This window comes from Anomalospiza imberbis, chromosome 4 (assembly GCF_031753505.1).
Source record: "Anomalospiza imberbis isolate Cuckoo-Finch-1a 21T00152 chromosome 4, ASM3175350v1, whole genome shotgun sequence".
In the NCBI taxonomy this organism is placed as follows: domain Eukaryota; kingdom Metazoa; phylum Chordata; class Aves; order Passeriformes; family Viduidae; genus Anomalospiza; species Anomalospiza imberbis.
The window spans coordinates 55,738,310-55,755,583 of NC_089684.1; the positions used below are offsets into that span (position 1 = coordinate 55,738,310).

General features: G+C 37.6%; 1 protein-coding gene and 1 long non-coding RNA gene across 2 annotated transcripts; both read left to right on the forward strand.

The window, feature by feature from the left end:
- The first annotated feature begins 1,288 nt into the window (after positions 1-1,288).
- On the forward strand, positions 1,289-1,562 carry LOC137473452 (uncharacterized). The gene is made up of 2 exons (XR_010998810.1): positions 1,289-1,364; positions 1,415-1,562. It is a non-coding gene; the product is annotated as an uncharacterized lncRNA (long non-coding RNA).
- A 7,414-nt stretch (positions 1,563-8,976) lies between these two features.
- Positions 8,977-16,726, forward strand: TMEM128 (transmembrane protein 128). The gene is made up of 6 exons (XM_068188677.1): positions 8,977-9,135; positions 10,217-10,358; positions 12,285-12,446; positions 13,539-13,647; positions 14,990-15,029; positions 15,450-16,726. Exons 1-4 carry the CDS (start codon positions 9,018-9,020, stop codon positions 13,636-13,638), a joined length of 522 nt encoding a protein of 173 aa, XP_068044778.1. The 5' UTR covers positions 8,977-9,017; the 3' UTR covers positions 13,639-13,647; positions 14,990-15,029; positions 15,450-16,726.
- The last annotated feature ends 548 nt before the right edge of the window (positions 16,727-17,274 follow it).

Sequence of the window (17,274 nt, forward strand, 5' to 3'; positions counted from 1 at the left end):
CACTGGGTTCAGTTTTTCTGAGTAGGTACTTGTCTTACTGTAAAAGTTGCGAGAAAGCACCTAATGAATTAAAGATCTGTTCAGCAAGTGTTGTTTTTTGAAGCTATGCAACTGTTCTTTTTATTCAGTCTAACAGATAACCAGAATCTTGGCTCCTGTCATTGCAGAGCTCTGGTGTCTGATGCGCAGGGTTTACTGCAGTGATCACTGAATGAAGCAAAGCAGCAGGCTAAGTGTTCAAACACCATGGATCAGTTGAAAGCTGGGAATAAGGAATATCAAATCAACAGTATGCAGATGAGCTATCAGACTAGGATGTGACCTTGTAATTTTCTTTCCTGCTTTAGCTGTTACCATTCTTCAAGGTTCAAACAATGTGCTTCCCTGTGCATTGCCATGGTTGGGTTAGTGCTGCCTGTGTGGAGTAGTAAACATACTGTAAATTATTCTTCCCCTCTCTGTGTAAAGGGTAAAGCAGCACCAGCTGATGTTCAGTTTTTCCCTCATGATTTGGCAGACATGAATCTAATGCATGCCTCTATTTGACAGTCATTAGTGGGAGTCTGTTGCAAGTAAGCCCCATTATAATTACAGCAGTATAACCTCAGTGTATGTTGCTGCAGTGGTATTACCTTTTTCTGCTGTGTTGGCAGAAGGAGGGGTCTCAGGGTCTCAATGCTGGGCTGACCCCAAGATTGTAAAACCCCTTGTTCCCTAGCCCATGCAGCCAGGAAGGAGTCTGAAGATGCGAAGGATCGAGTTCTCAAGGTTGTTTGTTTTTCCTTATCTATAACATTCTTTCTCTGACCTGCTGAGGTCCATCTGGCAAAGGAGCCATGGCGGTTTGCCTGCCCTGTCAGGCAACGTCTACATTTTATATCAGAAATTACGTGTATTATAGTTACAATAATGTGCCAATAACTATCAGCTATGTTAGACAGTGTGTCTCTACCTTAAACCAATAGAAGAGTGTCACCATCACACAAAGACGTGGAGGACAAGAAGAAGGAGAAGGCTCTAGGACATGCCCAAATTCCTCTCTCTTGTACCCCTGAATCACATTCTAAAAATCCCAAAATTCTATTTTTTCACCCTGTGTCAATTCAGCTATTACACTACTCAAACCCTTGTGGCTTGTAATTCCTCATATAGAGTTGGCAACCTCTCCCACGGGCTAAAATCAAAGTCACAAGTGTTTTTGACTTCTTGCCAAGGTCTCTGAGCCCCCTGCCAGGGTCTCGAGACAGCCAGGGCAGCCAGAGGGATGTCCTGGACTCTAACAGAGGGGGAGGGGGAGCAATATGATTTGTAGGCATATTTTTCTTTCTGGGTGTTCCAGGGAATACTGTAGTATGGTCGTATATGTAATGTAGTATGGTAAGTTTGGTAAGTAATACGTAGTATGGTAGATGAGTCTATGCCTCTAATTGTAGAAGGCTTCAAGTGCTATTCCAGTCCATGCATAGTTGCATTCTTGACATGCAGCTCTCCAGTGGAAAAAAAAAAAACCCAACTTCAATGTTTTTTCATTAGACAATTAATAAAGTACTCAGAAGACTGAATTTGGCTTTTCTCCTTACAACAGATCTGGACTTTAATTTACTCCTTGCAACTAATGATGTCTTGATCAGATTGAATTTACTACAAATTTGGTGGTAATTGTTTCAGAGGAAGGCATAATCCCTCACAGATCATTGAGACTCCTTCAAGAAGACAGAAAAACAGCAGGACCTTTCTAATTTCTATTCAATAATTAAGTAGCATATTTACCAGTATTGTTTTAATCCAGAATATTAATGTTTAATTAATTAATTCAGATATAATGATATCCAGTTTTAGTGATTTTCTAAACAGCATAAAATAGCTTCATAATTATACCTTATTGTTAAAATTTTCCTTTCTAAAATAGTGTATTGAAAATCAAGTGTCTTTGTGGCAGGGTAAGGAAGGAAGAAATTAGAAAAATGTTTAAAGCTAGTGGCTTTCATTATAAGTATAGCATAAGCACTTAAGCAGGGACTTTAATCACTGGAAGAAAAAAAAGCTTCAAAGGACAGATACTTATTTGTTGTGCTTAGCCCTCCACTGTCCTGGTGCATTAGAGTAGTTCATTCTTCAGTGAAAACCGATCCTCCCACCTGGTGCTATAATCCAATTGCATCAGGACAATGTAGTCAGAGCCCAGCATGAGTAGTGGCTCGTAGCTGATGACCACAGGATACAGAGACCCAATACATGATTTCATTCAGAAACTTTTAAGGCTGTAACACTCACCCTTATTAAGGAAATAAGAGACCAAATATTAAACTTTTTGTGCAAGAAAGTGAAAAAAAGGCATATTGTTCTGTACATTGAGCTGTATTCCCAGGTTACAAGATATCTCAGTCAATATATTCAACATTTACCCCTTTCTTCTCCCAGATTAGCCTTTAAGAAAAAAACCAGGAATAAGTCATCTAAGTTTCTCTTCTGCTCTGTCAGCCAAGAAAAGCTGCATATTATGTTTCCCATTAGTACTTTTACAGGAAGTGTTACTTTATATTGAATTCTAAATTTCACTTGGACTAGAGGAAGTTTTACTAGTAACTTTCCCTTGCACTTTTAAGATACAGTTCCTTTTGCCCCTGGTAATCTACTGCTTCTCTTTGCAATTCTTGGATGTAATTCCTTTTGCACCTGAATCCTCATGCTTTTATGCTCTCAGCAAAAGCTGAAAAACCTTCAAGCTTTTTGCTTAGGTTGGACTTTTTCTTCAAGACTGCAGATCATAGATCTTAGTCCTTTCCTAACGCATTTTTTTTTATCTTTCCTTTTAAAATTTATTCTAGAAGATTTAGAATTGTCCAGTCTTTTGTGTGTTTTGCCCTTCTCATTAGAATCTTTTAGCAGAAACTGCTCTTGCTACACAACTTCATACCTGAGCTACAGCAGAAGTAAAATACTGACTTCCAACAGAAGTAGTTTTATAGTTCCTAAAATTACTTGAAAGTAACAGAAAACCAGAAATTATGTCCTTATGCCTGCCCACCCATTAAACCCCTCTTCTCAAACTTCTGTGTGAAATGCATTAGTATAAAATTAGTATAAAAAGCCTAATTAAGGCCCAATTACAGTCAAGCTCAACTCATATTTGGTTTACCAGAAAAAAGGTGCTTTTAAACTTAATGGGATCTTCCTGTCAGGCAGCATGAAATCCACTTGAAAGTATTCAGATCACTGCATCTCACTTAGGTGACAAAGAAAAAGACCCTGAATAAAAAAGAACCACAATTCCACCTGCATTGCAGGTGGCTCAAACCACACTGTGTTCCCTCCTTCCTTCTGTTCCTTGCAGTAGCCACACAATGAACTTCCACCATCCATCCATTAATGTATAAATACAAAGTACAAAGTGCACTTTTATACTCTAATTTTTTGCCCTTCTGCTGGCCTTTTTTCTTGGTGAGAAGGAATTCCTGGAGGAATACACACCTATTGACACTCCATGTATTGTCATGTATCCATACATGGAAAATGGCTCATGTTTTCTGTGGATGAGACAGGACCAGGATTTTCTCCTAGACTGTTCTTTCTTACTATGTCTTATACCATGAAAATATTTTCCTCCTGCTTCTTGCTCCTACAGTTCTGGCTGAGGCATTATGCCTTTGAAAGTTTCAGCTTTTTTGGTGAACTTTCAGAACTGAAGTGGTTCCAGAGGGTTAGCATTGAGTAAGTTCTCCATGAGAAGAAAAAAATCTGAGCTCAGCTGATGTTCTAAAGGACCTGTTATGCAGATTAGCCAAAACAGTAATGGGAATTGTACAACAATCCTCCAGTCAAAAATTAAAATTGCTGAATTCAGTCTTCATGAAGGAAACATCTTCCTGTCTGTCTGGGACAGCTTAGTACTCAGTCAGTGTTCCTTCTAACTCTGTTGTCCAATTAATTACAATACCTATTCAAAATACATGAAAAATTATCCTACAGAATAGGTAAGTGGTAATGGACTGTGAAGGACAATAGTAAAGAAAACCTTTGCTGTGAATGAAGAATGTAAGAGCTTTGTTTTTCAAGACTCCACAGAAACAGCATGAGCTGAATCCCACAATACACAGCAATGAGATGTTGCTATGCTGAACTGTACTTTCCAATCTTGTTAACAGTGAGAGCCACATGCTCAAGAAGCTTTGTCCCTGCTTTAATACATCAGTCAAATCACAGGCAGTGGTGACACTAGATATCTCCAAAACAATTATTCTATTACATCCAAAAATAATGCTAACCTCTACCAATATAGAAATAAAATGTCACACCAAAAGAGACCAATACTCCTGTACAGTAAATGTTGAATGATACACTTGAATGCCCATTCCCACAACTGATAGTCTTTCCTGTGTGAATTAGATCTGACATTCATTATTCAAAAACCACATTTAAGGATGTTCCTAAATGCCCTAAGAAATTCTTTTCATATTGTCACAGATGCATGGCTGCACAGATTTTTTCCTAAGTTAAATAATTAGTTTCAGTAAGTCCCAAGTGTTCTCTTTCCCACTCTCCCACATCTGGCCATTTGTTTTTGCCTCTCTACCAGCCCCTGCATTTTTGCAGGCTTTTAAAACCAGATCAAATCCTCAAACTGAGAGGTATTATATACCACTACTGGGGATTGAGTAGTCAAGAACAATTATAGCTGGAGTATTGCTGCCAAGTGCTTTGTATCATTAAACTGTAGTCTTGGGAAAACATTTTGAGAACCATTGTACTCCCTCAAGAAAGTAAGCATAGTTAAGTGAAACAAAACTCAACAAATGATTTCAAAGAGAGAAAGTAAGAAAATTTACTTATCTACTTCTAGGAGAATGGTTTGTCCAGATTTTTTTTTTTGGATAAATAGGATGATTTTTGGATATTTGGATAAATTTGGATAAATATTTTGGTTTTGTTTGCACAGTTAAAGATGGAATGAACAGAACAGTTATTGTATTTGTATTGCTGATTATAAAAAGGCAAGTGTCAAACACTAAAGATATCTAACATCTTTAATCAGGATAATTGAAGGTTAAGATGGTCTTCTATCAAATAAATACTTCAGATCAGCTATTTTTTTTTTGCAATTTGCTGACAGCTTTCAAGGTGAGGAATAACATACCTAGATAAATCAGATGTCTTTATGTGGTGCATTTTTTCTGTTCTCCTAGGTGCCCTCTTCACCTTTTAAAGTACCTTTATGTTTTCTGCTTTCTTTTTCTTCATGAAGTTCAAATGCTTGCATGCTTAAATATAGAGCCTTCTTGGTATCAAGCACACTATTCTATGTATTGTTTCCTTCCTAAAGGGTCAATCCAAGGCTGTACTGCAATTTAATACTTACATGAGAATTCAGCTGGAGTTCAGGAGTTTGTATATGGACCACATTCAGAGTCAATTGAGTTTTACCCAGCAGTTGTTTTTCAGATCTGCATTAAGTTATTCACACCAAATGCTTTTAAGTCCTTTTCCATTGTACTGAATTTAAAATAGTTAAAAGAATGCAAGATGAAAGCAGGGGAACTGTTTGTACTATTTGGAGGCTTTTTTATTACCTAGATGAGTCAGACAATGTATTTACTTTTTCACCCAGTGTAAGAGAGGATGCACAATACTTTAGTCCAAGGACAAGGTTCAGAAAGGATTGAGAATCTCTACCCATCCAATCTTTTACTCCCAACAGTGGAAGATGAGCAGCAGATTACTGCTGACTTTATTGTTACCTAGTTCGTTAACAGAAAGCACAGACTATTATAGCACAATCATTCCTCAAAATGAAAAAATACTTCTATATTGTATCCAACCTACTTCAGCTAAAAATTAATATAGGAAGTAGCCCATCCTATAGATATGGAATGAAGAAAATTCCAACCAGGTGTTTTGTGAACAGATAACATTTGGGATAATTTAGCTATTGATTTCTTTAATAGGTAAAAAGCTATGAAAATTGGCTGGAATACTAGAAAACTAATTTGACTTCCTAAAAGTGAGAATTTAACTGGGAATTCCAATTCTAAATTTTCTATCTACCCAGCTGAGACAAACAAAAAGCTACCACATTTGTGTACCATTAAGAATTACTCGTAAATCAACATATAACCAACCGATCACTAAGCAGCAAATATTCAGTGAGCAACAGGAAAATAAAATTCAATATATCCAAATAGATTGTGAAATTCAGCTTATAACTAAAAAACCTGAATATTTAAAGACATTCAACTAACATACAAAGCATTATTTTCTACTTAAAATAAAAGAATGTAAAGGTGTTAAATTCAGTTCCCAAGATGTGGAAACTGAATCATATTATGTGAGAGTCCAGGATTACAGTTCACAAAAAAATTGCTGCAAACTCTGCCCTTTGTACATTTCTTTCACTGAAACTTCAAATTCACAAATTTATTTCACAGACTTTTAACTAAAGTTATTACAACAAGCATCACATTTTAAAATACTTCCTAACATTTGCGCAGGGCTTCTTAAACATTAACTTGGAATAATTAATTACCCATAACAGGCCCGTTGATTTAGATGCTTTGTTAATTATGCTGTTCATTTTGTGGCAGTCTCGGTTCAGCTCCCAGTCGCTATCTATTCTTTGGCAGATTAATAATTTCTGAATCAGAGAAGCACTGTGAAAAGATCACAGAAAACATCTCAGCTCTACAAACACAGAACATGAGCGGTCTCAGTTAAGGTCAATAGTCACCCCAGGAAGGAAGCTCTTATTTCAGCTCTTTGCACAATACCTACTCTGTAGGTAAACAGAAGTGTTCAGTATAACAATATTGACAGATCTTAACCTTTACAAGCATACATATTTATTTAATTGCTACATTTAAATCAAAGATATATCCTATGAATAGCTTTTGCAAAGAAAGTGCATGAAGATTTCCTTTGTTTCTTATTTGAATCACTAAGATGAAAGTGATGGCTGAGGCAGTAATTTCACTCAAAGGAAATAAAACAAAGAAACCTTTATTTCATTGATAAGAAAGCAGAGCTCTGATCTCCCATGAGCTGCTAAATTCAAAATATTCAACTGAACTACATAAAGAATAATCCCTGTAGTCACTAAGGACTGCAATGGTGTTGGCCCTTATGTGATACATGTTCTAATGCTGGGAAAACAATTTCTACTTAGTATGACACCTTTCACATGAAATTCAGATGTAAATGAAGGCCTATCTTTCTGCAGAGAAAGTTTTTTTTTCCTGTTCTTGTATCTTTTAGGCTGAATTTACACAAATTCAATGTGCAGTAATAAAGAATAGCCAGATCCCTGTTTTCCCTTGTCCCTAGAATCTCACTCATTAATAAAACAGACAATAGTATATTTAGGAAAACAGTTATCCAGCAGGCTTAGAACTGCTTAAAAACAGTGCAAGTCACAGAAAGCTTAGCTTTTACCCTAATTAGTTTCTACCAGTTAGTTTCTTCCCTTAGGATGGCCTAAAATTTTTTAGGTTTTATTGATAAAATACATAATTATTTAACCACAGCCTACATTCCATTCTTTTTGATTTTCCTGTTTTCTCAACATAAAACTACAGAGGAATCATCTGCAAGGCACTTCTGTTGATAAATGCTGCACAATATGCAAAGAATGCTTGTGATAAGTGAAAATTTAACACATTTCTCATAATCATTGTTTTAATGCAAAATATTTTGCCTTCTGAGAGGAAAAGTACAATCAGATTATAACACTTGGATTTTTGAACTTTAATCTATATACAGCTAGTAAATTTGATTTTGGTAAGTAAAACACACATACTGAAAGTACGTTTTAGTTTCTTCAATCTCCATTATAATAATCTGAGCTTTTATTGAATATTTCTACATGTAATCCCACTGTAAAGAAAAACTATAGATAACAGCTGTCATATTGGACAGATACTTCCACATTGAAGTCAGCAGGATTTTTGCCTTAATCGGACTGTTACGCCACACAATTTTTTCTGAAAAAGCACAGGCTTTGTAACAATCACATGGATCCTCTAATCAATCTAATCAATCATTACTATTAGAAACAATTTCAATTTTAAAAGCCATGTTAATGGCCTAATCACTGAACACACCCCAGAAGATACAGTACACATATTCACAGTACTCTTAATATTCACAGAATAAGGACCAGACCTAAGGTTAATGTGCCAGCAAAATTGACTAGTTCTGAATTTGTCCGTGTGAATAACCAAGAAAGCCCCGGTAATATAAATGGTTTCAAGGTTTTGTTTGCAGAAACAAGCTGATGTGACTTTGTATCTAGTTATGCAGAAATCAACTACAGAACTGAAACAATCTATTTTACAATTTTATTAGTTTATTTAACTCTTATCTATTTTGTCTTGCAAATACGTTTGTCATTTCCAGTTACCAGCTGCAGTCTCGAGTGGTACAGGATTCCCGTGGCTCTGGAAACCTCCCAGAGCTTTGCAACTCAGAGTCACAGAATATTCCGAGCTGGGAGGGACCCAGAAGGATCATGGAATCCAGCCCTTGAGTGAACGGCCCCCACGGGGATCCAACTGAGCTTGGTGTTAGCATCATTCTCCAATCATTTTTAACCTACACCACTGCTCTGTGTCACAAAAATTGAGATTTCCCTAATACCTGTCCTCGAGAACATCTGGTTGGCCGATGAGGAAAACGTTTCTACGCACAGAGTTTTTGTCTATTTTTTTTTTTTTCTGAATCATTTCGGCACCACAGCCTTCACTGCAGCACTCGGCTCCACACGGCAGTGCTCCCTCTCTCCCAGGGGGATCACCCGGAGCTGTTTCTGGATCCCGTACCGGCGGGCCCTCAGCCCGGCCGCCCGCCGGGGCCGGGCGCCGCCGCTGCCCCTCACGCCGGGGCCGGGCGCCGCCGCTGCCCCTCACGCCGGGCCCGGGCGCCGCCGCTGCCCCTCACGCCGGGGCCGGGCGCCGCCGCTGCCCCTCACGCCGGGGCGGTCGCGGCCGCCGCGCTCCCGCCCCGCCGCGTCACTGCCGGAGCGGCCCAACATGGAGCCCGGCGGCGGCGGGGACGCGCTCCCGAGGCTGCGGCGCCCGGGGCGGCGCGGGCCGGAGCCCCGGGACCCGCAGCAGCCGCAGCCGTCTGCCCGGGGCGGCGGGACGGCCGGTGGGTGGTGCTGGGGCGCGGGGAGCGGTGCTGGGCCCCGCCGGGCGGGCGCTGTGGCGGCAGCGGGGCCGCCTCTGGCAGAGCGGCGCGGAGCGCGGCCCCGCTGCCCTCAGGGGTCCGCTCCTGACTGCGAGCTGGGCGTGGGAGATGCCAGGGGCTTGTGGCCGCGGACTGCCTGATGCGGATGAAGTGCTCGAATGCTCCAGGCCCAAGCTCCAGCAGGATGAGGAGGATCTAGAAAATGAAAAATAATGCTGCCTGAAAGCTCCAGCAGAGCTGTGGGTACGCTCGGCTGCTGGCGGTGCGTGTGGAGGAATCGGCACATGTGGCACTGCTGCACACAGGCCAGCAGAACTCCTAGTGATAAACTTCAGAGTGTGAGACATCAAAACCACCTCTGACACCTTTTTTGATAGTGTGTATAAATACTGTCTTACATGGTTACTGTCGTGCACAAAAATGGCTTTCTCATCTGCTTGCTCTGATGTCTTGCTCTCTCCAAAACAGTATGGGGTAATGTGCGGAAAAAGAGAAGGTAGTTTCCTGCACAGTGAGAGTTGTAGTTTACCTGCTGAAACTGTGCAGTGTAAGTCAATCTAGCTTCTTAAACTGCAGTGAATTATCTGCAGTTGAGAACAAGAAAATTATTTATGCCTGCAATCGTTTTGCAAATGCTAAAATTCATAAAGTAGGGTACAAATAAATTAGTAATTGGAAGTAGCAGCCTGAAATTCTATATACTAGATTAATAAAAATGGTTCAGTAACACCAGGGGTTTTTAATTAGTTGAACAACCCTTACAAAATCTAGTCCGCTGTTTCCTAAAAAGATATACAGATATGGTATTGTGCTGATTGTTACTGCTTTATCCTTTTACCAAAGGATACCTTGCTTAGTCTGTTTCATTTCAGTAAATGTACAGAGCTTTTTAGAATATTTGTCGCACAAAGTGTATTATGATGAGGAGAACAATCTCCCAAGATAAATGAATTAAAAAGATAGAGCATCATGCTTTATGTAACTATAATCATACTTCATTTAATGACTGGCTTTAGTGCTATAATTATGTTCTTATTTACAGAAGAGTCTACAGCTGTAGAGAAGACGATGAGGCCTCTTAACAGACTGAATATGCATTCTGCATTCTGGATTTTGGCATCAATAGCTGTGACATACTACTTTGATTTTTTAAAAAATATTAAAGAAACTATGCAAGCAGATAGGTAAGGTATCTTTTCTTATTAAAATGTGTGTTTTAGTCTTGTAATCATACTCAGTTTGTTACATCTGGTCACTGTATTTTAAACCGTGGATGAATAAGATCTGCCATAGGAATAGAGAAACCTGGGACTGTTCAGCCAGGAGAAGAGAAGGCTCAGAGGCAGTTTGTCAATGCATGTAAATACCTGAAGGGAGGGTGCAAAGAAGACAGAGCCAGGCTCTTTCCAGTGGTGTCCAGGACAGGACCAGAGGCAGTGGGCACAAACTGAAATGGAGGAGGTTCCCTCTGAAGATCAGGAAACACTTTTTTAATGTGAGGGTGACTGAGCACTGAACAGGTTGCCCAGGTAGATTGTGGAGTCTCCATTCTTGGAGATACTCAAAAGCCATCTGGACATGATTCTGGGCAACTGGCAGCTGAGCTTGCTTGAGCAGGGAGGTTGGACCACCTAAGCTGATGTTATTGAACTAATTTTAAAGTAAATACAATGCTACAATGCTTAAAAATTGCTACAATTGTTTTTTTTTTTTTCTCTATAAATGCTACTGAGCCATCTTTGTACTTGTAAAGTTTGCTCTGATACCAGACATTTTAATACTGTACCTTCAAGATTTCATTTAAGTCCAAGAAATAGCTGCCTGTTTTGTTGGAAGTATTTAGGTTTTGATTTTATTTTTTTATAATAAACCACCTTAAATTAATCCTTAAAGGTCAAAGAGAAGTTAATTTCTCTGGAAGATCTGTAGATGATTTTGAGTAGATCAGCAAAAGATTAGTGAAATAATTTCTGTGAAGTAATTTTTATTTCTAGTTTCTTTCTATTAAATTATTTTCAATGGGATTGAAGTACGTTAAATGTTTTTAGATAGCTTCAGCTGGGAGTACTTTTAAAACACATTGCTGTTGTCATTGTTATATCAGTATGTGGAAGCTGCACAGGGCTCTATGCTGGGAGGTTCTCTGGAGCTGCTCTCCCAGGCTAGTTATACCCTTCATACACCTGACTGAAAGCAAAGCCAGTGACTCCAAGGTGTAATCAAAATTTGGGGTCAGGACCCTGTCTTCTTGCACTGCTTGTCTAGGTCATGGCAACAGTTCTCTTAGTGCAGAATTCTCCATTGGTAGTAACAAGATTTCAAAGTAGCACATCATGTTTGCTGTACCATTCCAGAGCACATGTCACCTAAGTAGGAAGATCCTTGATGACCCTTTATAATTTAGTAATCAAGTCATGGTAAAAATTCATTTTTCAAAATTTTTATTTATTAATACACGTTCAGATAAGATTTTATTAAAGCACATCTTCCTCCCAAGTTGCCTTATCTGAACTAGTCTTGAAGTGTATCCTCAAAGAGGTTCAAAAGTGTGTCTCTCTAAATAATCACATACCCTGTGTTTTTATGATTCTGAGTTTAAAATTCTGGATTTCTCCATGTTTTTTTTCAGCAGTTATAAAGAAAAGTCTTCATGCATCTTGTCTGCTAAATTTGAGAGTTCCCAAAATGAAACCATATCAAAGCTTTCTGCAGCATTTCTGTTGCAAAAGATCACCAGTCTAATATATAGTGAAAAGTACAGTTGCAGTGGAGCCTATTTTATTTTATTAATGACAAAGTGGTTTTGATGTGGTAGTATGGTAGATTCCTGACAAGATCTGTCACATTGAATTTCCAAAATATTTGAGGGGACAATATATGAAAGGAATGTTTCACTGCAAAATTAAACTCAGCTGTTTATATTAGACAGTTTTTAAGGGCAAAAAGTGTTTTGTAAAATTAATTTAAGGTAAAACCTACAGGAACTCTGGGCCACAATCTGTGTTTTTAACAGATATTGCCTGTTCTGTTTGTCAAATCAAGTGAAGATTACTGTGCAAACTGCAGTGTGACTGTGCTAAACATGTTTTAATGTGCTTTTCTTCCTGCAGCTGGTGGCTTTCCTGTGGCACTTATTTATTGGCTACATGTTTATCTGTTGCCTTTTACTGCATACTGTATCTTGAGTGGTACTGTGGAATTCAGGACTATGATGAACAGTACCCTGCACTGATTCCTATCACAACAGCTACCTTTATAGCAGCAGCTATTTGGTGAGTTCAAACACTGTGTGCAAAATTCTGCTAAACCTGTGCAAGTCTGTGTGTTAATGGGCTCATTTTATAAGAAGTATAATTTCTTACAAATGATAAGAAATTCTGTAATGAAATTCTGTATGTAATTCGGCTATGTGTATTGGTGACAATACCAGTTCTATGTAGCATAATTTCTTGCACTTTCAACTTTCGTCCACAAAGCAAGAGTTGCAACAGTTGAAACTGTATATTGTGTACTTGGAGATGTACTGGATCTTTTCTGTCTTGAAAATTTAGGAGAAAACTGAAGTTATCTTTGTTAGTGCAAATTTCTCACCTCTGGCAAGTACTTGTGCATTTTACAAATTAAGACAAAGGTGCAGTCTGTCTATCTGAGAATTCAGTTCAATCAGTTGCTGTCACAGTTCTTCATTCTCAATCAATCTCTAAGTAGCAGACATACAGAAAATGTTAGACTTTTGATTATTGCCATATGAACTTTAAGGGTTTATATTTTGTCTGAGAATGGTACTTTTAGCAAGAGTTGCTTTACTTATGAGGTTATATGAGTCAGAACTGAGCAAATGTGAATGAAGAAAATTACATACATCGTGTCAGTTAATTTATTTGCTTTCTGCATGAAAATTGATTTCCTCTTGTTTAGCTGTTGTATCGGAGTATCAGTCAGAATTTGTTGCAATAGTGAAAAAGAGATTGAAGAAAGTAAAGGTTCCCTGTGGTTTATAATTAGTCAAATCTGTAATTCATGTAAGTCAGTTGTAAAATAAGTTGGTTTTCCCCTGTCTCTTCAGTTAACTGAAATCTGTCTGCAACAAAGTTCAGATTAAGGCTTCTCTCAGCTGCCATGTATGCCCATGGAAAAATCAAAGAGTAGGTCATTTTCAGGGGCTTCAGATACAGATTTTCTGAAAGTAAAAGGTACCCTTACCCTTTACCCTTGATGTGTTTTGTTTTCAGAAACAAAGAAGTATATTTCCAGGTTAAGTAATTTAAATCTTATTTCTTCTTTTGACATGTTTCCTTTGTATGCCTGGTGTTTTTGTAATATGACAACTGAACTTATCAAATACTTTCTGCTTTTATTCCCAGTTTCAATGTTGCCTTGTGGCCTGTCTGGTCATTTTTTACACCTGTGTTGCTCTTCATTCAGTTCATGGGTGTTGTGATGCTTGTGTCACTCCTGGGATAAGCCCTTCAGGTAAATAATTGAATTTTTTAAGCATATAAAAGTATTTATCTTGTTGTGGGAACTGCTTTGTTAGACATTTAAGGTTTGGGAGGCTGTTTCTTCTCTATAATTTGTGGACATTCTTCAAATTATGACATTTTGTGGTGTATAGAGTAACCAGAGAACATACAGTTATCCAAAGGGGAAGAATATCCTTTCCACTTCTCTAAAATTCCCATTCTAGGCATTGAAAAGAAACATTAGTGAGAATGGATGGTTTGGGGATGTATAGGTCAAAAACCTGGAGCTTTTACCTAGACTGGGAGAACTTCTTAGTAAAGCTGTTTGACCCAATAGTAAAGGAGAGAGTATATCAACATCCGTGGACAAAAGCCTTCTCCATTTTTTAAAATTAAAAATCTTTGTCATGTCTTTGTGTTCAAGTGTGCTGTTTTAATTTTCTGTGATGCACAGCCCAGACCAACCTGCTGTGTGGAAAATTGCCAGATACGAGAAGTTCTTTGCTCTTTCTAAAAGAACTTTTCAAAGGCCAACCCATCTTTTGTTGACTTGAAAATGCATTCTCAGTAACTGCCACATCTTTTGTTAGGATATACCTATCAAATAAATCCAGTGAAATGTAAAAAGCTAAGGAAGATACCAAATACAGCTCAGTAAATAGGATAAAGGATGTGCCCTGTATCACACATGTCTCATATCATCCAGGGAAGCTATTCCTTCAGCAGGTCTTTTTTGTTGTACTTCTCAAGGGAATGAGGAGGAAGCCTGTTTGGCTTTGCTTGCCACCACAAATCCTTTCTAGTGAGGAGATCCCTCAGCATTTTTAGGAGTGCAGCATAAAGAAGACTGTGCTGGATTGCTGGATTTAGAGTGTAGCCTCTTGTACTGACAAAGTTGTAGGCAAAAAGTGTTTAATGTCTGGGATGGTGAAACTCGGATTTTATTTTTTTTAATAACAAACTGAATCACTGTTGTGTTTTCCCCTCTATTTTTGAGATATCAGGAAACCTGATTTTAAAGGAGATAATTAACTTCTACTCTAACAAAACTCAGACTTCTGAGAAATACAATGCTTAATTCAGAACCTCTTTACTGTGGCAACTTGAGTCACACCTGCTGATACAAACGTATCCATGTTTGGTTCTCTCATTAGTGGTTTTCTGTCTTTGCACTTGAAGTATGTGGGGAAATTCTGTATTAGATCAAATAATTATTTGCCTAATAATTAGGGACAAGTTATTACTTGGTGTTCCAAAAATCATTAATTCATTTAGTAGATGATACAGCTTTTGTGGTATATGGAACATTCAAAGGTTTTTGTTAAATTTGTTTTTTTTTTCTTTTCTTTCAGCTTCATGTGAAGGATTCAAGTAACTGTAATCCTGTAAAGTGTATGTCACTTTTGTTACATTCCAGTACTTCTGTTGTTTCTAGTACTGCCTGTTTCCTCTAATACAGTAATTCTTAATCTACTTGATTTATAAATCAATGGACATAACCATAGGAAAAAGCAACTGATTAGTCAATAATTGGAAGATAAATATTTTTTACATCTCTTAGTACCATGAAGCCTTTCATTTTGTAAAGCTTTGTAAAACTTCTATTTATATTTGAGTATTAAGCACATGGGTAGTAAGTAATAGCACCATAGAATAGTTAGTGTTTAAGAGGACCTTTAAATATTATCTCTGAGGGCCTTGGTGGCCACCTACTCAAACTTCCTGTTCAGATCATGTTGTTTGATTTGGAAGTAAGTGATACTTAAGTGTTGTGGGCTTTTAATACTATATTCTTTCCATTTGAATTGACAGGTAAAATACTGATATCTGGAACCTGTGTTTGTACTTGTAAACTTACTTACAGAAGACATTCTTGATCTCTTAAATTTCTACTCTTACATGTGTTAGCATGTAGGAAATACTTTATTATTTAATGTCTTGAATTCAGATCTGCTAGTGTTTAAAAAAAAGTATGGATAGGGGTAAGGGAAGGCTGGTTGACATTTGGCAGTGCCATCAATTAAATAAATAAATTCTACTTGTGCTCATACAGTTTGTCCACAGCCAAAGGTGGATGATCAAGCTGTGAATAACCAGCAATACAATGAACAATATTAACACTACACAAGAAATTTGGAGCACACATTAAATTCTTTTGATGTATGTACTGGTTTTCAGTATTCAAGTTGTTTTTTCTTCTGTACATCAAATTTTCATTCTTAGCAGTGCCTGTTAATGAAGTTGCCATTTCCCTTATTCAGCAATAAAGAGGCTGATATTAACTTAAAAGCTACTAGTTATACTCAGTTGGGAAAATAAAATAGCATTTTATTTTTATTAAGTGTCTGTTCATGTCTACTGAGATACTTAACTGTCTGAAGACCTGGGCACCATCTGATTGCTAGACCACTTTATGTAAATCCTTGTGTAAATACTTTTCCATGCATGCCTTTTGGAAAATAGAAGAATGTAGAAATTGGGTATTGAAACCTGTTAATATCTATTCCTTGTGAGTCTTGCTTAAAGTCTGGATTATCAAAGGGTACTGTGTTCTTAATTCTGACTTCCAAATTCACACCATTGCTGAACACATGGAATGTTTAATAATGACAGAGATACACATTGTCTTTGGTTGTTACTGTTCTATTAATGAAAAAAAGTTTTGACCTAATAGTGTGTAATACAAAAGATCAGACAAACCAAAATAAAGTGCATTCAGCACTACTTGAAGTCGTTTGTAGGGTAAGTTAACAGCTTGATTTGTTTAAATGTAATATTTAAGTTTGCCAAAACCAGTCATGCTTCACATATTTAAAGTGCAAGTTGCTTATCTTCAGGTCTTCAATTTAAAAGGTTTTAACAATTTCATGTCTGCATACACAGGTACATTTGTGTGACTTTCTTTATTATAATATTTAAAATGCAATATTGCTCAGGGATGGTTATTATAGCTGTATTTTTATTTGTCAGCTATATAAATGCTGTAGGTGTTATGAGTTGCCTTGTGATCTGAATTAAAATTACTATTTGCTACATGATTTTTAAAATTCATTCTTCTGAACATCTTAATAAACTTTGTACAAAAGTGATCAGTAGTTGTTCAATATTTAATTGTTTAACCATCTAATTACACTTTCTTGGCGACTTCCACCCCATCTCATTGCTTTTTCTATAAAATAGATGTTCATGTAGATTTTAAATACGATACTTGACTTGGAGTATCTTTGTCTTTCATGCCCCTTCAGGTGGGTTTATTGAATGTGTAATAACACACTGTTCACCTCTGGAGAGCTGCTTGCCCTCTTTGATGTCTTTCTGAGAATCCCAGGTAGAAATGCTCATTGTACAGAGTTCAGCAAAGTCTTTCAGTAACAGATCTGAGTATCCAACCCAATACTTATTCACTTATGTGCTCAAAAGGAAGTAGTGGCAAATCTGGTGAGAATGTAAAACAATGCTTATTTTAATTGTTGTAACCTGACACAAGGCTGCTGCCACTTCTGTGAACTCCTTGCTTTTGTTATTTTCCTTACCACCAAATAAAGAATTTAGGGTGAGGGAGTAGAAAGAGGGAGCATACTAATTCCCTGAAAAAAATATGAGGCAATTGAAATCCCTACCTCTACTAAAGCTTGAA